The 22,041-nt window shown below is 41.4% G+C and overlaps 1 protein-coding gene across 8 annotated transcripts in view; it reads right to left on the reverse strand.

Annotated features, from left to right (window-relative positions):
• Window positions 1-249: 249 nt before the first annotated feature.
• RUBCN (rubicon autophagy regulator) overlaps window positions 250-22,041 on the reverse strand; it is a 56,720-nt gene continuing 34,928 nt past the window's right edge. For 3 of the 8 annotated variants that reach the window (XM_039850815.1, XM_039850816.1, XM_039850810.1), the window contains exons 8-22: window positions 21,556-21,600; window positions 19,371-19,466; window positions 18,562-18,677; window positions 17,622-17,832; window positions 17,017-17,118; window positions 14,475-14,549; window positions 8,672-8,729; window positions 7,816-7,948; window positions 7,034-7,179; window positions 6,387-6,451; window positions 5,681-5,919; window positions 5,070-5,131; window positions 4,470-4,623; window positions 3,306-3,399; window positions 250-3,078 (exon numbers count right to left, since the gene is read on the reverse strand). In XM_039850815.1, the coding sequence (XP_039706749.1) occupies window positions 2,900-3,078; window positions 3,306-3,399; window positions 4,470-4,623; window positions 5,070-5,131; window positions 5,681-5,919; window positions 6,387-6,451; window positions 7,034-7,179; window positions 7,816-7,948; window positions 8,672-8,729; window positions 14,475-14,549; window positions 17,017-17,118; window positions 17,622-17,832; window positions 18,562-18,677; window positions 19,371-19,466; window positions 21,556-21,600 (1,775 nt within the window). In that variant the 3' untranslated portion in view covers window positions 250-2,899. The remainder of the gene's footprint in view (window positions 3,079-3,305; window positions 3,400-4,469; window positions 4,624-5,069; window positions 5,132-5,680; window positions 5,920-6,386; window positions 6,452-7,033; window positions 7,180-7,815; window positions 7,949-8,671; window positions 8,730-14,474; window positions 14,550-17,016; window positions 17,119-17,621; window positions 17,833-18,561; window positions 18,678-19,370; window positions 19,467-21,555; window positions 21,601-22,041) is intronic. The other 5 variants (XM_039850811.1, XM_039850812.1, XM_039850814.1 and 2 more) reach the window with 5 other exon arrangements.

Consider the following 22,041-nt stretch of genomic DNA (forward strand, 5'->3'; position numbering starts at 1 on the left):
AACAAATATTCATCAATATGTAACTGGTTGAATAAATTATATTCCACCCATTCAACAGAAAATGTGCAGCTATAAAAAAAGAGTAAGGAAACTCTTCATGGCTGATATAGAAAGTTCTCTTAAGATACTCTGTCAGAAAAAAAAGCAAGGTACAGAAGTGTGTATATAGTATGCTAATTTCTAAAGAAGAATAAAGACTAAGAAAAAACAAATATGAATGTATATACATAAAGGCAAATAAAGGCAGAATTTCATTTCTTTAGTTTATTAAAGATGACAACAAGCTGTTAGGCTGTGTATGAATTACAGCAAGTAGAAATCCAGTTCAGAACATGAGCTGTGTACACACAGAACATCTCTGTTTAGATTCTTGCTTCATTTGTTAATTCAACAAAAGCTCTAAAATGTTGGCAGAGAAAGTCAATAACAGCCTCACGTAAGTAGAAATTATTTGCTTTCCACTCTTCTGCTATGTCTTGAATCTTGTCTCCACCTTGTAAGCAAACTTGATTTTCCCTTTATTTATAGAAAAGAACACTTCTTCCGTCCCATGTCATTCAGAAGGAACTCTCTTCAGTGCATTCAAAGCTTCTCCCCACAACAGCAGGAGATTTTCAGATACTGGTAAGTTGCAAAGTGCTTTCAAATATCCCACCCTCTTTCCTCTCTCTCGCTACTTTCAAATAAATAAATATTTGGACAGTGATGACAGCAGAGTGTCATGGTCACTAAAAACAGATAAGCAACCTAGAGAGATAGGGTGGGGAAGGTAGAGAAAACTAAGTGAAAAAACCGGAGCATGTAATATTGATCTCAGCTTTAGAAACTGTGTCATTATTTTCCACCCTTTGATCCTATGCTAAAACGAAACAGGTGACACAATAATGAGAGGAGGTCTCTCCTCCAGTGTAGTGACTTGGAATAAGAAACTGGATTTGTAATTCAAACCAAAACCAGACGTAGAGCTCACCATTTTAACAAACTCCTGAATCTGAATCTGAAGCATAACCCTTAGTGAGACTTGAGTTTTGTGGGATCATTCTCAAAGCTCCCTGAAGGACAAGGGAGCTGCTAGTCAACCTAGTCAACCCTTCAAAACGAAGCTGGGCTAGAGGCCTAGGCTTTCAAAGCCTCTGCCAGGAACTGAAGGGAGAATAGCCTCGGGGTCTTCCGGCCTTCAGATCCCAAGTTTGAGGCAGAGGGGCCAATGCCACAGGTCAATTCCTCCCTGCTCCTTCTTGCCCACATGGAGCCCCAGCTCTGGCCATTACCTTGCTGCGCCCTCTACTTCCTGTGAGACTCCTAGTTGCCTCTAGTTCAGGCACTTAACAGCTTCCACCAACCATGTGCAACTTTCTATTAAGCTTCCTGGGGCAGCACACCAACTTGGCAAAACACCAAGTTTTTTCTACTAGCAAGCAACTATGGAAAGACAGGTACACAGGAAGAAGTCAGTCCCCAAACAAAAATGCTATGGGTTTTAGTTCATAGAGCTGCCAGCCCTCAGAGCAGTAATACTAACCAGTGTTTTACATATAAGTCAGGAGCTACAGCAACTTAAAGAACATTACACACATACATGGTCCCATCAAAAACATTTCCAATAAAAACATACATTTAAAAAAGGGGTATGTTTGTTACAATTAGTGATATGAAAAGGATGACTGAACATATGGATATCACCAGGCTAAAGAGTTAAGTGCATAATTGGCATAAAGGCTTTTGTTATACCAAGAACAAAATGAGCAACATTCACACTCATATCCACAAACCATCAAGTTGTCTAATACCACTAATAGCAGGAAGCTTTCCCCCCAACTTTGACAAAAAAAACTAAGGCAAGAGATCAGCCACCAGGGAGGGTCCCAGCTCTGTTACAGGAAGGGAGGAGAGAGAATGGAGTTGGGCCATTCTTCTACTCAGAACCATCATGACCAACTAACAGAGGACACAGTGGCAAGAGGACACAAATAAGATGGCGGATGGGGTTTCTGTCCTTAGTTTAGGATGGCATCAGGGACTTGCCTGAGCTTGGAAGATCATACCTATACCAGAAGAAGGGAGGGACCTTACCACCTAAGAGGAGGCCAACAGCTCCTCTGACTAAATAAATTCTCTGTAAGCAACAGAGTTATAGCCTCGTTTATGCTTGGCTATGAATGTAGCCTCACTTATTGAAGGCTATGAATGGCCTTGGCCTAAGTATCATTCTGTTCTTTGCTTCAAGCCCACTAGGGTAGGTAAAGTTGGCTGTCATGTCTTCTATGCCTAGAATACTTCAAACAAGGAAGTCATGACTGACTTTTTGAGGTCTCTGTGGATTCCAAGGTAGTAAGAATGCTGTTTTTATGGCCTCAAAAATACCTAAATAAGCTGGGCAGAATGTCCACAATGTAGTCCCAGTCTCTCAGAGCACGGTATGACCCTACTCCAGGACTGGGAGAGAGAAAACTCAGCCTCTTGTTTCAGCAGCAAAGGAGAAGTGAGTTGGTTGAGAAAGGCCTGGCTCAGAAGCGCCAGAACTAAAACAAAATAAAACTGGAAATGATAATCTGAGATGCAGCTGAAACCAGATCTGGTCCAAGTCGAGAAGGCCATGGATGTCAGAAGAATTGGGTCTCATTGTCCATGCCTTTGACAGAGGCACAGGAAGCTTCCCTTAAGGACCCATGTGTCAGTTCTCAAGGAAATATCTGGTATCTATAAAATGTCACAACAGACTGGACCCCACCAACCTCACAAAGGTTGGCTATATATGGACATTAAACAAGTCATAAAAAAATAATAATGATAACAAAAATAAAAAAAAAAACCTAAGTAGGGAAAGTCCTTAAAAGGGTGGCTCAGTTCTGCATTGTGTGTGACCTGGCCCCTAGAAAAAGGGTTTAACGTGCTTCCTTCAGGTGGTCTCCAGGACAGCAGCCTCTAGAGCCAAGGCTTCGGTGGGTTCCTCCTCGTAGTCTGACATGAAGGACTCCAGGCTCTGCTTGGCCAGCAACTCCCGCCGGGCCTGCAGGCGCTCACACCGGGGACAGCTTCCAGACTTGAAACAAGCTTTATGGTAACACGCTTTACACTCTATTCAAGTAGGGAAGGTGAGAGAGAAGAAAACAATCTGTATTATCTCCAGCTGGAAGTAAGTTGCTGCCACAGCCCCTCTTCACCACATGGCTCAGTGCGCCTGTGGTGAAACACAGAGTTTCTGAATCGAGCCAAACTCTTACTAATAGAGGTGGCTGAAGGGAAATAAATTAGCTTTGTGTTCAGTCTTATTTGCCCCGTCCACATGTGGCACCAACACTCACCTTCACAAGTCCGGCACTTATGGAGCTCAAAAGGGAAGATAATGTCATCTTCATTCTGACAGAACTCACAGATGAAGCCCTTGGCTTGGCAGAGCTGGGGAGGAAAGGGACAGGCAGCAAAATGAGGGACAGCATACCAGGAATGGGCACAAGAAGGTGAACACAAGCAAAGGGAGGGGCAAAATCTAAATGAGACTTGAGTGGGCTCTAAAGTGTTCCTCAGTCTTCAAAAAGAGACCTAGGCTGGACTTGGAAGCATGACAGCCAAACTAGGGCCAGGGATGGACAGTGTTGGACAAAGCTTTAAGATGGAGACAAGCCTGAGAAACTCCAGCCATGAGAGTGGCTCTCAATGAAGAGATGAAAAGAAGGAAGGCACAAAAGGCTTCCTAAAGCCAAAATTCCAGTCTGGACAATGATTTTATTTTGAAATAGGAACCACAGCTAATTAAGACAAAATTGTGAAGGCAAGAATATTTCTCCTCAATAACACCCAGCTTTGAGTCATATTATAGCTACATCTTTTCAATTGCCCTTGCTACACAGGATCTCTGTATATGCCCCATTTTAAGCTCTAATTCTGGGACTATCACAGGAACAGAAAGTAGGCATATTTGTAAATGAGAAATCCTGAAAATGGAGCTTCTGGCATGTTGGGTAAGAACAATAATAATTTGAATCTACAGAATACTTAAAGCTTACAAAATGCTTTCACATAATTTATTTCACCAATCCTCAAAAATATTGAAAGAAAAGGACAGTGTATATTAATTATCCACATTTTAGAGACAAGAAAATTGAGGCTTACCCCAGAGAAGGCAAAATATTTCCTTTGGTCACAGTGACTGAAAATGATAAAGCCAAGACCCTCTCCAGATACAGGTTCTTTTCCCATGTCACGACAATTTAGTGAAGATCTGCTTAGAACTGCCTAGTTACCCAGGGGTAATACCAACATCAAATCCTCTTCTAATTCTAGGTTCTTTAGATCTGTATGATTAGCTGTTCCTCAACCCAGGGAATAGCAATCCTATCCAATTTCTCTTACAGTGTTGACACAGGCCCTTTCAACTTCCTGGAGCTAAATGGCAAGAACCCCGGGTCCACCCAACAACCCATATCTAAACAAGGGTCCGGTCACATGCTAAAGCAAGACTTTCTTACCATGCATCGCTCCACGTGGGCAGCCCCTGCCCTGGTGAGCTCAGCCAGCCGGGGCCCCAGCTCCCCTTTCCTGGTTGCAGTCAGGTCATTCAGCGAGTACAGGTGGAGATCCTCTGTTAGGTGGCCTGGAACTGTGTCAAAAGAATCCAGAAGGCTACGGGAGATGAGGGGAAGTGGATGGAAGCAGAAAATGATTACTTTGTGTGGTACAGAGTAAAAGAATCTCTATCCAGAAGCAGGACAGGGAAGAAAAGGGTCCTGGGCAGAGGTAATGAGGGTGGGCAACACCCAGCCAACCCAGTGTTCCAGGCCACCCCAACTCTCCCACACTATCAGGTGTCTGGATGGGAGAAGTGACTTTTATACCCTTTTGCAGAGTGATTCGTGCCAGCTGGCAAAGAGTGGTAGGCCTGACCAGATTTCCCCTTCCAGATAGAAGAATACAGATACGGTTACTGCTGTAGCCTTCTCATTTACCATTTCTGGAATTTTCTGCAAGATCCCCCTACTCTCTTCACATAACAAGGGCAACTGCTGGGACATGTTTCTTTCAAAGACATTAGTTCAGCCAGAGGCCTCTGGCCTCCATTCAAGACTTACTCTTTGGCCAATCGGCATGTCTTGAACATGTTCTTCATGTGGTACAGTTGGATCCGCAGCAGCTGAGGAGATAGACATTGCAGTGGGGAGTGGGGGTAAGATGCGGTATGAAAGGGAGAGAAACAACCGTAAGACCAGTACCTTTAAACCTTGAGGGTCTGGAAGGCTTGCATGCAGCAGCCAGAGCCAGACTGTTCTCTACATCTGTAACTCAATAACTTGCTTCAAAGTGATTTTCGGTCAGGGAAGTCCCCCTGCTAGGTCAGTCTGTCCAAATCACATACACAGCTAAGAGCCATTGAGATATCCAGAATTTGAATTTTCCACCTGATACCCTACTCTCCATTTATAACATTTTCAGTGAAGAAAGAAATCCTGCTTTTACCATTGAGTGCTATAGCTTCAGAGCTGCCTTGGCAGGTTTCGGACTCTAACTAGACAGATACCTGGGAAATAGCAAGAGAAAGTACATAGAGAAAATGTGGATGATGAAATGGTTATGGCTCTGACATGGTAACAGAAAGAAGTGTGGTGATCTTGGAAAAGCCTATAGGAACACAGAGAAGGGATGAGAAGGGTAATCTGTGATGTGATCTTTTCAAGGGTCTTACCCTGACTTGATTGAGCAGCTTGACCTTCCTATAGAGGGCGCTGTTGATGTCCTGGACATTGAAGAGTGGATCATTCCAGATCTTAATGAGCAGGTCCTTAGAGAAATTGCTGACATAGTACTTGCTGAAGTCCCACTTGCGCAGAACCCGGCTGGGGATAACCACCTGGGCGTTCTCATGGCAGCACTGACAGAAGTACTTGCCCAAATACTCACAGTACCGCATCCGCTTGATATAATCTGGAAAAACCAGGCAGTCAAAAGGTCAGCTGTGGCTTCCCCATCTATAAACTGGTGAGGCACTCTGCTGTTCCTTTTGAAAGAGTGGGAAGGGATGGCCAGTGGGCTCTAGAAAATTCTGTTTGAGCTCCCAAAGCAAGCAGAAATCCATATAGCAGGGACTATGGCTTGTGTGTGCCACCCTGATGACCACTCAGGGAACGAACACTGCCAGAGTTGGCAAAATTCAGCTTCCAAGGACCTAGCCAAAAGTACCCAATTTTCTCTAGTATACAATCCTAGTAATGTGCTCCCAGAAATAATTTCCCTCTGATTGCCAGTGTTCTTGCCTAGTCCTATGTCTTGCCTAGCCCCTTCCTTCCTTTTCCCTAATTCTGCCCTGTCACTTCCTCTGACTACCTCTCTGACCAAATGTGTGAGCAGGTAAAGCCCTTGGAGGCAGTACTAGGATCAGAGAAGATACTCACCAGGGTCCGTCCTGATGCCACATCCTGCACAGCGGTAATTCTGCTTGGCCACAGCAATTTTCCTTCTGAGGAAAGGGGAAGTAAAGGGGATTGGCAGGTATCAGCTATATGAGGCCTCTGAGATGTAAAGGATGAAGATACAAACATAGGGCTCTTGTTAAGGATGGAAAGAGAGGGAAATTCACTAATTTTTTAAAGTTGGACAAACTGGACCTATTGGGAGAACCAATTCAAACCAAGGATTATGTGGTTAGAATTCAGGTCTAGGCAGTGACTCTCCTCAATAATGAATCATACTTTCTGTACAAATCTAAGAGATGAGAAATAGTAAAAAGGAGAGACAATAGGAGAGAAAATCATTCACTCATCTGTAAAAAAGAAAAACCAGTAAGCTCACAAAACTGTTAAAAGGAAGGTAACAGGTTGGCAAGGCCAACGATGAAAGACCTCATTTCTGGGTAGCTCTAAGGAAGAATAGGAGGATTAAGAGTAAGACTTACAGACAAGATGAATAATCCTCTCCCTCTACCTCTTAGAATTCTGTGGGATATACAGCTGGAGGCAGAGACAAGAGGGTGAGAAGACAGCCCTGACAATCCAAAGAGAATATATCTGTTTTTCAAAAGGCATAGCCTCTAGTTACTCACGTTGGGGCTGGATGAACATTAAAAATTATTTGAGGCCGGGGTGGGGCCCACTCCAGGTTGCCACGAACACGAATACGCAGTTTGTAGATGTCAGCATGCTGCCCATCATCTGGTGAGATGGGCAGTGAGTTGGGGATGGGCAGGAGCTGTAGGAGAAAAGCGCAGGGTGATCTAACATGGGCAGTCCAGGGAAACACATGTTTGACCCTTCTGGCCATGACAGGAGCATAGTCAATGAAAGATATGTCAGGAACATCATAGGTAAGGGCTTCAGGGAACTTGGCTCTGAAACCATAAGGTACCAGGCTACTATAAGTGAGAGCCTTGGGTTCCAAGAAGCAAAAGAAACAGAAACATCATCCCAGTAGTAGCACCCACTGCTGATGCTGTAACTGAACCTTCCCCAGGACCCTTGGTATTCCAGGGTGTTTCATGCCCTACTCAACTGCAGAGCAAAGAAGAATCTGAATGATTCGCTTTTCACCATGTCTCAAAGGTGGTCACAACATAGGAGGAGTTCCACCTCTGGTCTAGTGAGCAGTCATATGGAAAAAGGACAGTGAAGGAGCCATTATCTCCTGTTTTGACAATTGCTAGGGAAAACCTAGGCAAGCATTCACATTCATTCATTCAACAAATTTGTAATGAATGGCTTTTGTAAGGAAGGAAACACATAGGCTCATTCTAGCCTGGGGACATGTGACAAAGGATAACAATATCAGAAAAGCTCACAACCTCCAGGGGCTGGACAGTGGGTAGAGAAAAAGAGCTGAAGAATTTACCTTCTGGGGGGCATCATGCTCTGGAACTAGCCACTCTAGCTCCGAGGCGGCTGGGAGCTGCATCCCCTCAAACTGCTTCAGGAGCCCCATGGCCACTGCCTCAGCGGATGTGGAGTGTAGGAAGCAATGGGAGCTGGAAAGGAGAGATTCAAGGAAGGCTGAGCATAGAGAAAAGGCAGGAACCTTTCCTTCAGGACTTGATACCACTTGATACCAGGACTTCTGGGCTGAGAGAACACTCGTAGCACCCCCAGTCTGCTAAGCTTCTCTTCTCATCATCTTTAGACACATGTGTATAGTGGAAAATATACTGGTCTTATAGTCCTAAGACTTACTAATTCCACTTACTAGCATTGCATGGCAGTGCTAGTTAAGAATTCTGCATCATTTCCTTTCTCTAAACTTCAGTTTCTTTACTGCAAAATGAGGATTATAACGCCTGAGGAAACTTGTTTTGTGGACTATAAAGGGCTATTGTTGCTCCCAAATGAGCTACTATTTCCCCTAGTTGAGCTTACAATATGGAAGCTGTTCGATTTGATTTCATGGTCAGAAATCATGATCACTGTTTTCTCTCTTTTAAGACCTAATCTTCTGGGGGCCTCTAGTATAATCAGTCAAGAGAGAAAGAACTATCCACACTGTGAGCTTTGCCTCCACTAGAGCCCATTCTGTTTAAACCAATGATTTTCTGTTTTCTTCCCTTAAGTGTGCCACCATCAGGCAGGCCCAACACTTTAACCTTGCCTCTGTGTGAATGTGGACGGCTTCATTCACAGCTTTCCCATCCATATGCCAAGAACTCAGTCTGTTTTTCCACATACTCGAAGGTTTTGTTTTTTTTTTAAGTACTTACTAGGACTGGGAGGAATTCAGGGATTTGTTTGAGGTTGTGCTCCTTCTGATGTCAGCATCTAAATGGAACCAGAGATAAAGAGAGTAGGAAATGGAAATGGAGGCAGTAGGGGATAATAATGGAAACCATGCCAAGCTATTACCACCTAACATTCAAGGTAGCAGCTAGGTGCTACATTCTATGCAGGATAAAGAGGAGAGTCCAGGTGAAGCTCTACAAACAATTTACAGTTTGGCTCTGTTCAAGTCACAATCAGGCTGAATTAGTGACATTAAGCATAGCACTTAGAAGGTCAAAGTGGCTACAAATCCAGGTAGAATAACAAACTCAGACATGGTACAAAACAGTGAACAAGAAAAGGAAGCACCCTAAGCCACACAAGGTCATACCCTACACCAAGCAGAAACACAAAATAAATTACTTTAACCTCTCCCTCATTCTCTAAATCTCAAGCCCTCTTAAATAATAAACTTCCAGAGGCAAGAACTCTACCTAGCACTTTTTCATATCAGAATCAGTACCTAAAACAGAACTTGAATCACAGTGGTTACTCATTAAATGTCTGTGGAATTGGAACTTTGCTTCTAACATCTGATCATTATTGCTATTACTCGTGAATGTGAGAAGTCTTCCATATCCTTTAAAAAGCTTCCTGGAAAGATTTCCTTCCTGTCTGGTGGCACAAGGAAGAAAAGAACTTCTCTACGGCTTGGTGGCTCCCTGGAGATGCTTGGTAACTAACAAATTTTCATGGAGCTATTCAACATGATCTTTACTATAAAATTCACAGGCATAATTACAGAAAACTATGGCAGACTTTCCAAAGCATATTTCTGATAAATGATTTTGAAGAGGATTTCTAATAATGATATGCCTGAACCTCCAGAGACCTCATCACCCAAATACTTTTGATGGGGGGAATGTGAAGTATAGCAGTCATGTTTAAGAAAGGCAGAAAGAATCGACTCAAGTCAGGAGAACAAGACTTCTAATAAGTTTCATCCTTCATTTCCTTTGATGCCCAGTGAAAAGACCTTTCCCTAATGAAACCTACACAAACAATCAATCTACTGCATTTAGCCCCTCAATAGAGCACTAAGATTACATGACATCATTCTGCACTTGGCCATGAGTAGCTCAATTGTTCTTCACATTTCCTATCTCTATATTCTTGTATGTACCATTAGATTATAAAATCTCTTTGTGAGGAAATGAGGTTGTGTCTAATTCTTCTGTTTAACCCCAAAATACTTAACGCAGGGGTCTGTATGCAAGCATATATTCAAATAATAGTCCTGACAAATCAATGTATTCAAAGCTATATATAAGAACAGAATTGAAATCTGTCAATTTTTGTACACTCTCTAAGCATAGAAAAACTTAAGAAAGCAACAAATTTTTTAACTATTGGGATCTGGATTTTGGTGGTGCAAATTCAGACAGATAATTATGATATATATATATTCCTATTCATATATATTCATATTCACATATATATCATAATTATGTCTGAATTTGCACCACCAAAATCCAGATCCCAATATACTGATAGTTGTCTATTCCATTCTAAAAAGTGGTAGTGGAGAAAAAAAAAAAATTGTAGGCAATAGTAGACCTTCATTGACCATTGGGTTTGTAACATTTATTTGAATAACACACTGCCTTGGATTGTACTTAAGTCTTGCCTTGTCCTTATAACCCTCAGAGTGATTTCTATATAATGTTTTTATATTTTCTAAATGAATGATTAATTGGCTAAAAGCAAAAAGCAAATTTGAGCCTGTTTCAGAGTGACCAAAAAGGAAAACTAAGAGAAAATCTGAGATACCTTCAATAAAGAGCTAACTAACGCTGTTACTTTACGGTCAGGCTATTAAAGAAAACACTTCACACCAGAGAGGAGAGGTGGCAGATGGTTGCTAAGGAAACCATCGTCTTCATAAAAACTATTTAGTGATTCTTCATCCTCACAAAGTCTTTTTTTTCTTTGAGAGGAAAAAACGGTCTCTCCCCTTTGGAAAATATAGTTGTCATATTTATCACGTTTCTTCTTTTTCACTAGATTTCCTATCTAATCATGAATACTTCCCAAGAGTGCAGAAGACCACATGGGTTTAGATGTAAGGCTCTTGCTCCAGGAGTAGAGAGGCTGCACCTGATATCAAAAGGGACTTAACACCTGTCACTGGTAAAGCATCATGAAGGCCTTGTGGGTACGGGGCCTCTGCCGCATTCTGTTGACTCTCAAGTCAGTTCAAGCAGATAATTTAGTGTGACTGCAACACCAGTCGAGGATCTGGATAAAAGCAGCCCAGGGCCTAAGGCAATTAAGGAATAAAAAGAGAGGAAGAACCTATTCATCTCAATGGATCAAATGTACCCCAAATGAAAGCATTTTAGAAAGAAGCCTAAGAAGCTCGCCTTCCAAATGGAAGTTAACATACCTACGAAACCTTTTATTGACTCATTGACAAAAACTCATTTCAAACGCTTCTGATGTGTTAATAGGATAAGGCTACTACTACTGATTGAAAAAGTTCAAAAATATAAAAACAAATAACAACAAAAATAATGACGTTATAAAAAGAATTTTTGCACATCCAGACACTGGTATTAGGATGATCAGGGAAGATCTGGTTAAAAACTCATACTCTAGCAAATTCTACAAATTTTTAAAATAAGTGAGGCATGAGAATAGAGTCAACTTCAGAATTTACTGTCCAGTTTGATGTTGGTTTCCATCTTGCTTTCCTTCTAGCAGATAAGGTGACAGCCAACACATCTAGAAATCCGACTCCAGTGAATTTTCTGTAACTGCTGACTTAAGAGGAAACATTTCAAAATGGAGAACCAAAATACTATTTTAAAGGAAAAATTACTAAAAAAAAAAAGGATGGTGGGGAGCAGCAACTGATTACCATGAATTGGATACAATTTAAAAACTTGTCAGAAAATACAGTCCATGAACTTCTCTCTTTATATATGTTGCCAGTTATAAATGTATTGCTGTTCAGCTTCAAACCTGCCCTTCTTTTGTCTGCTCTGTGATAATGAAGCCGGACTTGTAAACTTGTAAACAATCTTTTGCCAGCTGGTGTGATGTTAAGCTTTGTCAGTAGAGGGCACTGGAGGGACACTGGAGAAAGGAGAGGTTTCTCTTGCTGGTTCTGGTGTGCTCCTCTAGGCCAATTCCTGTAGTGCATGAGACTTTCTCCTGGCTAGGCAAGCCTTAGGGCAGCTTTGCGGCAGAGTGCCACTAGTGGTACTTCTCATAAATGGCTTCCCATGGCACTTCCTGAGAAAGCTTCACGGCAAGTGCCACGTGCCATGAACCACTTCCTCCAGCACCCTTGAGTTCTGAGGCATGGCACATCCCCGGGGGAGACCTCCTCCAGCACTCCAGAGAATGATTTCCTGGTGAGGGCTATTGGCATGGCACCCATTGTGGACAGCACCCCCTGACACTCAGGGCAGCTCTGCAGTAGAGAAGTTCTCTACCATCCACTGAGCCAGGTCTGAATTGCTGCTTTGGGGACGTGGCCCTCTCTTCTATATTTGTTCCTATCTCAGCCCTATGGGTAGTGACTGCTCCCTATATCTGCTCTTCCTGTATGTTTTACCATTCTCTTTACTCCTAATAGCTGGTTTCTCATTACCTCAATCCCCCCATTAAAATTAATAATTCTTTATATTAAACTTTCCCTATTCAGATTACTGAGTGGTTTCTGTCTAGATACATATGTACAGAAGACTAAAATTCTGTAAGAATCTATCAAGAAAGATAAAGAAGAATTTATGCAGGCGTTAATAGAAGAGGACAAGGGGGGATAAAAATAACAAAACTCTAAAACTAAAAAAAATTGAAAAGACTATCTGGAATTGGGATCTTATAAAAGATATCATACCAACTGGCAGACACCATTAGAAGAAACAGATGAGGTGAAAGAAGTCAGACACAAAAGATCATATGTTGTATGATTCTATTTATATGAAATGTCCGGAGAAAGTAAATCTATAGAGACAGAAAGTAGATTAACAGTGAACTGGGGCTTGGGGTGGGAACGAGAATAACTAAATGGACACAAGGGATCTTACTGGGGTGATCAAAATGTTCTAAAACTAGATCGCAGTGATGGTTGCACAACTTTGTAAATTTACTAAAAAGTATTATACACTTAAAGAGAGTAAATTTTTATATGCAATTACACCTCAGTAAAATTGTTTTTAAAAAGAAATGTTGATGAACACAAAGCTTTCTATGAATAAGCTTTCTATGACCACAAGGTTTATATCTACTTTATTGCTGGGAGGAAGTAACTTTCAAATCTATTTCCTTCAGAAATACTTCTGCTCCATATTATCTACTCAATGAATCAGGCTCTAAGAAATGTGATTACATTAAGCAGAGCATTACAATATGCAAAGTATTTATCACAATGTCTACAATATGATACTTAAGTAATTTTTCCAAGGATGCTATGGATTCTGACGATTTTCCTATGATAGTATCCCAAGAAACTCTTCAATAGCATAAATCACTTAAGATGATCAAAAAGAAACACGTTTGTAAACCTCTAGACATGATCAAAAAGATTGCTAATGAAAAGTATGACACTTTTTAGAAAGAATCTGGTACTAGTAATAAACTTGAGTAAAGACCAGAAACATGAAAAGAGAACAGAAAGCAATAAAGAAATCTAGAGAAAAATGAATTGTATATTCTACTTTGATAATTGGGACTCTGCATGTATAAAGAAGATAAAACAAGTCACTACTTTTGAGAGAGGCTTGATCTGACAGCTTTCCCCCAAGACTCCATAATGTGTTGGTCACAAGAAAAAGTAGTTTTTTTATTGAAAAAATGGTTCACATTCTTGATGTATTAAAAAAGCTTTAAAGTTCCCAAACGGGGGAAGAAAGGATGCTAAGACTAAATAAAGGTATGCTTTATGGTTAAAGTGGGTGGAGTCAATTAATGCAACAGCAAAGGGCTGTGGTTATAAACACATTAGAAACCAGTTAAAAAGTGGCTTAAGTTAAGTACTTCTCAAGTAAGGGAAGAATAAATTTATTCTATGTTAGAATAAATTATAACAGTTCAGGAGTAGAGAAAAAGGTAACTAATTACTTTTATTTCTCTAAATCTTGATCTAATCTTATATAATTATTTCAAATTCTAGTAGCTGACAATATTAACAGTAAAAATTAACTGTTTAATAGAAAGTCCTGAGTTTTGTTGTTCGTGTGTAAAGCCATTTTGAGCAGAAAACTGCCAGTTTCTTTCAGTTAACCTCCCCCTCGCCCCTCTACAGAAAGCCAACAGCACTAAATTCTAATTGTATACAAAGTACCTAGAGGAGAGAACTTTCTGAGAGCTGGCTCTGAGAATTCAAAACTCTTAAAGAGACACTAAGTTTCATATAATTCTGACTTTTGCTGTCTGGATGTGTGGCCATAGCTTAACTATGGGTTCGAACTGAAATTTCTTCACTTAACCATTCCTTTTTAAACTGTCTACTACTTCCGTCAGCCATAATGACCACTTAGTTTATAAGTATCACCGTAGGGAAAGATCAACAAGGACAATCTCAGTGAGGAGGACTGTTGGTTATATGAGGAAAAAGAAAATGAGTACCTGAAATGTTCCTGGATAGCTTAAGCCCAGTTTTTCCCAGCTAGTTCTCTAAATACTATAATCCTTGTAACCTCGACAGGTATCACATGATAAACTACATACAAAGGCTAGTGCAAACATTCACACACATGCATGTATGAGCCCACCCACGCTTCCAACACAGGCTACCTGAAAACATCGAAGCCATTGACACTGAGAGTCCATTCTTTGACATGTGAGTCAGGTTAGATCCTTCGCTACCATCTGTGTAATAATTATAAAAGTGGGCCCTTTAGTATTTAGACAGGAAGTAAATCAACGAGAATGACAGTTCTAGACATGTTCCTGGAATCAGGACTTGACTTAAGCTCCAAAAGACAAACTATTTTTAGGAACCTATACCTACAGTTTTACTACTCACTATAGCTTTCGTTCTTAACCACGGGGGGATTTTGCCAGATTTGCTATCTGGCAATGTCTGCAGACATTTTTGATTGTCATGGTTGTGGGAGAGTGTGGTGTGCTATTGGCATCTAGTGGGTAGAGGCCAGGATGATGCTAAACATTCTACTATGCACAGGATAGTCTACCATAGCTAAGATTTATCTGGGCTAGAGTTTGAGAAACTCTGCCCTAAGGTCTTTTTCTTCAAGGATTTCTGTTCTGATGAGTTAGCTGATTGCAATTATCTCTTCTGGGCCCACTGCAGCAAGAGTTTCCAACAGAGGGTGCATTTCATGCTACCCCCAGGCAGACTATTTCAAATTTGGCTCCTTCCAGATTAAACAGATTCTCCTGTTTCCTTGCTTTGCTGCAAGGAACAAACTTATCCAAACCCAGTGAAGCAGCAAGTTTTGAACTTACCTAGATATTACCCTCATAAAATTCAGACTGTTGATCCTGAGAGAGAAGGTAGAACCCTTTTTATTTTCTAATTTGAAGATCAAATCAATCAAATGGTAATATAATATAAAATATATTGGTTTTTGCCCCAATTCCTGGCACAGAGAGCTCCTTAAGCCCTTGGAATTTCCTAAGTGATAGGAATGTCTTTTGTTATCCATAATGAGCCACTTTTCATTATATCTGAGTTTATGCTAACAGGGAGACTTTCAGGGCATCTAGATAGCTTCAGGACAGAGCTTGTTGCCAGAACTTTTAGCCCCATGTCTGATCTCCTGGGAGGGGAGAGGGGCTGGAGACTGAGTTTAATCACCAATGGCCAGTGATTTAATCACGGATGCCTACATAATGGAACTTTGATAAAAACTCACAATGATGAGGCTTGGGGTAGCTTCCTGGTTGGTGAACAGACTGATGTACTGGGAGAGCAGTGCACTGGCTCCATGAGAACAGAGGTTTCTGGGCTTGGGACACTTTGGGACCTTGCCCTACATACCTTTTCAGGTACAGCTATTCATTTGTATCCTTTATAATAACCTGTGATTGTAAATATAGTGCTTTTCTGAGTTCTGCGAGTCATTCTAGCAAATTATTGACTCTTGGTGGGGAGTCATGGGAACTCCTGAATTGGCTGGGGAGAAGTGCAGGGAGCCTGGTGACCCCATTTGTGGCTGGCATCTGAAGTGGGGGTAGTTTTATGGGACTGAAAACTTAAGCTGTGGAGTTTGTGCTAACTCCTAGAGTTAGTGTAAGAACTGAATTATAGAATACTTAGTTGGTCTCAGAAAATTAGAGAACCATTGTTGGAAAACCACATACGAACAAAAAAAAATGGAGTTTTAAGTGACTATTATTGTCATAAATAGATATCAGATACTGTTAAGGAGAACACAGAAGAAAGACTTCCTAGCAACCTAGAAAAAAGTGTAAAAATCGTATTTCTGCATGGGGAAGAAACCCAGCTACCACACCTGGAGGTCTGTGCAGGTGAATGGGTTCTCTAGACTAATGTAAATAGGAAATCAGAGCCTCATGCAATAAAATATTCATCATCATCTTACAATGGAGAATTACAAATATAATTCACCTCTATAATAAAATTACTCTGGGTTTCAATCATGAGGGAAAGCTTATGTCCCTGAACTGTTTGTTGTTGTTGTTATTGTTGTTGTACTGATGGGAACTTGAAGAAATCTATGATTTGCAGGAATGGATTAACCCATTAACTATGGGTTAGCCTAATTAAACACAACTGCTTTCTCAAATTAGAACCCTCCTCTTCTCTATGAAGATCCTTACGACAAGCACAAGAGTTTGTAAGCAATTTACCTAGCACTGGCAGGACAGAAAATAAAGCTCTACTTTGTAAACGTTTTTTCATTTTTTGCTTTTATTCCTCCAATGACTTTTTCTCTTTTTCTCTTAGGATTGTAATAAAGCTCCTTTTAAACACCTTGAAACAATTTTAGTTGTGCTATGGAATACAAGAGAATAGGATTCTAATTTCACATAGGCATGGGCCAGCCCTATGCCCTTAGCAGGAGGAATCAGGGTAAGAATCCAAGTGAATGGTGCAATGAGGAAGAAACATCAGGGCGACTTCAACAGCCAACTCACTCCACCGGAACACTTTCTTTCAGTGTTAGTTTCGGCTTAAATTTTAAAGGAGTGTTATTTTTAGCAAGTGGGGCTAACCCTTACAATAACTAACATTCCATAATGGGCCATATTGAAGGTCCCCTACTTAAGGAAAGCTTCTCAGCCTATGATTCCAAATCGAAAGAAAAGGGTAATGAAAACTCCTTTGAAATAAACTGTCACTTCTTACCTTGTATTTCAACTTCATCAACCTCATCAGCAGAGCCAGAATCAGAGAACTGTGCCGAATCACGTGAACTGAACTGGGAGCTGCTGGAAGTGACCCGAAAGCCTGTTCCATTAAAAAAATAAAATAAAAAAGGTGGGAGAGGCAATAAACAGGACAGAAAGACATCTCCTACTCCTTCTAGGGTCACAATGAAAGAGACCTGCACAACTTCAATAGAACCTTGGCTGGGAGTGATGCTGGGCTGGGAAATTGGAAACTAGTTCTTCTTACTGGTTGATACCCATTTTATTCATGAAATTTAGAAAGTTTCACGTAAATACAAAGTACAACTGTGAAATGAATCTAGGACCAATGGTCTTAGCACTCATATTAGAAACATATGTTTTGGAAGATATTTCTGAAGTGGGAAATGGATGAACTCTAGGTCTCTGGTCTGGTAGGAAAACAAATATAGAACAACATAGAAAATCTTTGACAGAGGAATAACCCTTGGCTTGGTTATCACATTTCAAATTAAGGGGGACAAAAAGAAAGCCTATGAGGCACCAACTCTTATCCTGAAGCCTGGAAGAAGCGGGAACAGAGGTGTTCACAGCCTCACTCACTTCCATGCTCAGTCTCCTGGTACGCAGGGAGCATATTCTTGGTGCGGATCTGCTGGCGACGAAGGCGGATCTTCTGCTTCAGTTCTTGGATCTCTGTATCGCTGTCTTCCCCCTCTTCTTCCTCCTCTTCTAGGCACTGGCTCATCATGTTGCACTTCATTAGTTCAATGGCAGCAATTAAGGATTCTGAGATGCTGAAGTGGGCATTCTCCTGGGGGAAGGAAAGCACCACAGAAGTTGCTTAGCAAAGGGCTAGAGATATTGAAATGCCTCACTGATTATAATGTTGGAAAACAGGGGTTCCAAGGCATGCACTGCTTTTATTCAAAAATGCCCAGGGAAAACGTACACTTCTACTGTAAGGAAAGCTGACGGTCAAAAAAACCTGTCCTATATTCTTTTTGCTCTCAGATCTGTCCATGCCTGGCCTTCCTGCCCTACTTTCTACATAAAAATATAACAGAGAAGAAGTCCAGAATTTCATATCAGGGTCTTTTCTAAACCTATGCACTTATACATAAAGTATTAAGGTAAATGTGATGTCTCAAGATAAAGTGCTTTGTAAGTTATAAAATGATACAGGGACATTATTTATTACATATCTAAGCCTTAGAACAAAATATAGAAGCTGATTCTGGAAATATATAGTTTTTCCCTAAGGTTCCAGGGGTCACAGAAACAATAACGTGGCTGAAATTCAATGCTTCTCTACCCAAGGCAGCTTCTAAGACAAAAATCAGTAACATTCTTGGACTTGATAAAGAGCATTTACTCCCTGAAGAGGTCTCCAGAGATAGAATTTGTTGAGCTTATCTTTCCTGTAGTCTATACTCATGTTACTGCTGTGTACCCAAGAGCTCTTTAGAACAAATGGCACCACAGCCCCTCAGGCCAGATTTCCTAACTCACAGGCTCTTTGGTAGTCCCTTAGATTCCTCACCTTTTCCAGGTCAGCACAGCTGCCAAAGTCTTGCTCAGACAGGTAGCTGATAAGGGACTGTCCTTCTGAAGGTCTTCGGAACATGCCTTCCCCTGAGCACAGGTACTGACCACCCTCTGTGGGAAAATGGAATGTGGATGTGAAAAGCTCTGATTTAAAAAACAAATCTGTAACAGTCAAGCTTCTTTGAGAAGTCTGATGATTTTACCACTAAAGATGCTCCCAAGTTTTCCTAGGTAAAGGTTGGAAAGAAGATATCTACCTTCTAAAGGAATGTCTCTGAATCTCAGGATCGCAGAGCACTAAGCCTTTTGGTTAAAGAATGGTGGCATGAATAGAGAGAGCCTGGAAACAATTCTTTTAACACCTTTATTTAAGACGACATATTTGCCCTCCTACCCCACAAAAAAGAAAACAAAAAACCTGTGCCAAGAGTCACACAAGAAAACAAATGGCTTCCTCCTATGGATGATTTCCATATGGAACTTGTCTTTTGCTAATTAAGCCCAGACACTCAAAGGCCTCTTTTCAAGGTCCCTCTCACCCACTCAGAGAGCCATTCTATGTGGCTCAACATTCATGGTGATAACACCCACAGCATAAGAGAGGGTGGGACCTCTAAGTCAGAGAGAAGAAAAATGGCAGGGCAATATGATTTCTAGCACAGGCGTTGAAAATGATGGGAGAGTGAGGCTGTACGGTATGTACCCTCCACATAGCTGAGATGAGCCACACAGCTCAGAGCTTAGCAGGCACAAGGGGAGAGCAAAGACACAACTGCAGCCCTAGCCTTCCTAGTACTCACTTACCATACTCCATGTACAGAGAGCTGGGTGTGCTGACTTCACTGCTTGGGCCAGAGTAGGGCAAGTGGCCTCTCAACTTCGACTTATCATTGCAGGATTCTAGTGTCAGTGACCACCAGGGAGTAAAAACATACCAGGTGAGCAACAGATACATTCCCAACTTTGGATTTTCAACATTTAAGTGCTCCCATTCCCAATGCCCTCCCAAACAGGAGAGAGGCGGCACACCAACAGGGAACAGTCCAAGAATGCAGGAACACATGGGGAAGAAAGGAGATGGGAAGTCAGTATATTCTAAGGGAAAAAGAAAAAACATGACCCAGAATGCAACACAAAGGTGAAAAAGAATCAAATGAAAGTGAATTCATGAATTTAGTTCTCTTTTCTTCCATCCTCTTACCAAATGTTCCAGGTATATTAGCCAACTTCTACCCTCTTGACAAACCAATATGCAAAACAGTTCTCACATGGTAAAACAAAGATAAGCACATTGAAACTTTTCTGACAGCTTGACACTAGGTTTTAAAACAATATAGAAGGGTTAAACTCACTAAGGAAACACTAGGATATAGCTTCTCCTGGACCTGAAATGTAAATGTGTCATACCTCCAAATTTAACTCACTTCTGAACTGGCAGAAGTGCAAAATAAAATCCAGCAATGTCTTTCAAAGAAGCATAAGACAATGCTAGAGAAGTCAAGGATGATGGCCTTGTAACCAAAGGACTATAGGCCCAGCCTTACTGGAGAAGGAAGGAGATTGCAAGAGAAGGCTGGCAAAGTAGGCAATGCGTGGGTAGAAGTTTTCAAGAACACTAAAAGTTGGGAGTGGAGAAACAGCAGCAGGCAGGGCTCACAGGAAACGAGAAGCTGATATTCTTCAAAGGAAAATACAAAATTCTAGTGTCACAGAAGGAAGAGCAGGCGGAAATGCAGGTGGGTGCCTGAAAAATAAGCAGGATGCTCAGGAAGAAAGAATGATTGAGCTGCATCCAACCCATTTCCCTGACAGATGATGCCAACTTGTCAGCTTCTTCTCTCACAAAATATGTTACTATGTGGTGAGAGATAACTCTGTGTCCTCCTTGGGCCTCAAAGGTTTTTGGTGGTCCTGAGTGGGCTCTGCTCCTCACAACTGAACCGTAGGCAAACCGGTAGTCACCATGATGCCCTGGTAAGAAACCATGACTTAGAAGGGACCCCTGAGGTCCCCAGTCAAACTCAGTGCACAACACAAACTCCAACAACAGCACCCTATTCCTTTAAAACATCTAAAGGCCATCCGGCCTTTGCTTACTGAGCTCACTACCTCCTGATGCTGCCCATTTAAATGAACAGCTCTAATTCTTAGAATTTCCTCATATTCACTTGAAATCTGTCTTCTTACAATTTCTCATCTCCTTGAGAACAACAACGCTCTTCTAAATGGTGGTCTCACAGACTTGTTCCTCTTTAACCTTCTCTGTTCCAAGCTAACATACCTAGTGGCTTCACCCATTACCAGGAGACCACAGTTTTCAGTTCTCCCTCACCACGCTGCTGTCTTGCAGACACATTCAAGTGTTAATACCTCCATGCATTATAGTATGCAGAGTGGAACACAATATTCAGTCTGAATACCATTGTGAAAACCAAAGAAACAGACTAAGTCACTAGAAAAATCCTATGCAATGACTGGAATGAGGGGTGGGGAGAAACTTAGAGGGGAAGGAAGATGGGTGAAAGTAAAAGGAAACAAGGGACTCTAGCAAAGGCAAAAGACATGCACCCACATCCAAGACCACAGAAAGGGAAGAAAATACATTCTGGTGTTAATTCAAGGAAAACAAAGTAATCCATAACAAGTACTCAGTCTTATGAAAAATTCTGCCTTGATTCATCACGATGCCTTAGACAAATAGCAGACCTCACTTTCATCTTTGGGCAAACAGAACTGGCAAGTCTTAACACTGCCTCCCAGAAGCAGTTGGGAGACTGAATGAAGCATATGGAAGTCATGGGCAGAAAACACATTTATGCAAAATATTGGTGCCATTTTACAGATAGGTCCAAACATCTTAGCAGGACCAAAATAGCCAGACTTGATTTGACACCAGAATGGAAAAGGAGGGTCTGAACTGAGCAAGTTGGTCACAGAGGGGCAGAAGGAAGAGGAGGTGGCACACAGAAAGGAGGACTGGCTCCCAAACCTGCAATGGGATCTTCAACTATAATGGTGATATTCCTGGGGCCTCCTGTATGTAGAGAGACAAGTGTAGAGTCCAGACAGAAGAAATGAGAATAGAGAGAGTGAGAAAAAGAGTGTCCTCTGATCTAGCAGATGTGGGGATTTAACTTTCGGGAGGGAACCCTGTGCTGATGAAGGGATGACTCATATAAGAAGCTGCACATGACCCACACCCCCTCACACTCTTGTTGCTTAGGTTTTCTCTGGCTCCCTTTTCCAATGCAGGTTGCTGTGGTTTCTGATATCCAGGTGGATTCAAGAATGAGGGCAGGGAATTATTACATGCTCAAAGACCAGTGGCCCGGAGTACAGTAGATATCAGGCTTGCAGCAGATGTGAAGTGAGGATCTAACCCTAGCACTCGTCACATCTAAGAAAGCTTGTGGGAAGACAGGCTTTGATTTGAAAAATTTTTTTTTTCTAAAGAGTTCCAATAAACCAAACCACA

Source organism: Pteropus medius, unplaced genomic scaffold (genome assembly GCF_902729225.1).
Source record: "Pteropus medius unplaced genomic scaffold, Ma_sr-lr_union100, whole genome shotgun sequence".
NCBI lineage: Eukaryota > Metazoa > Chordata > Mammalia > Chiroptera > Pteropodidae > Pteropus > Pteropus medius.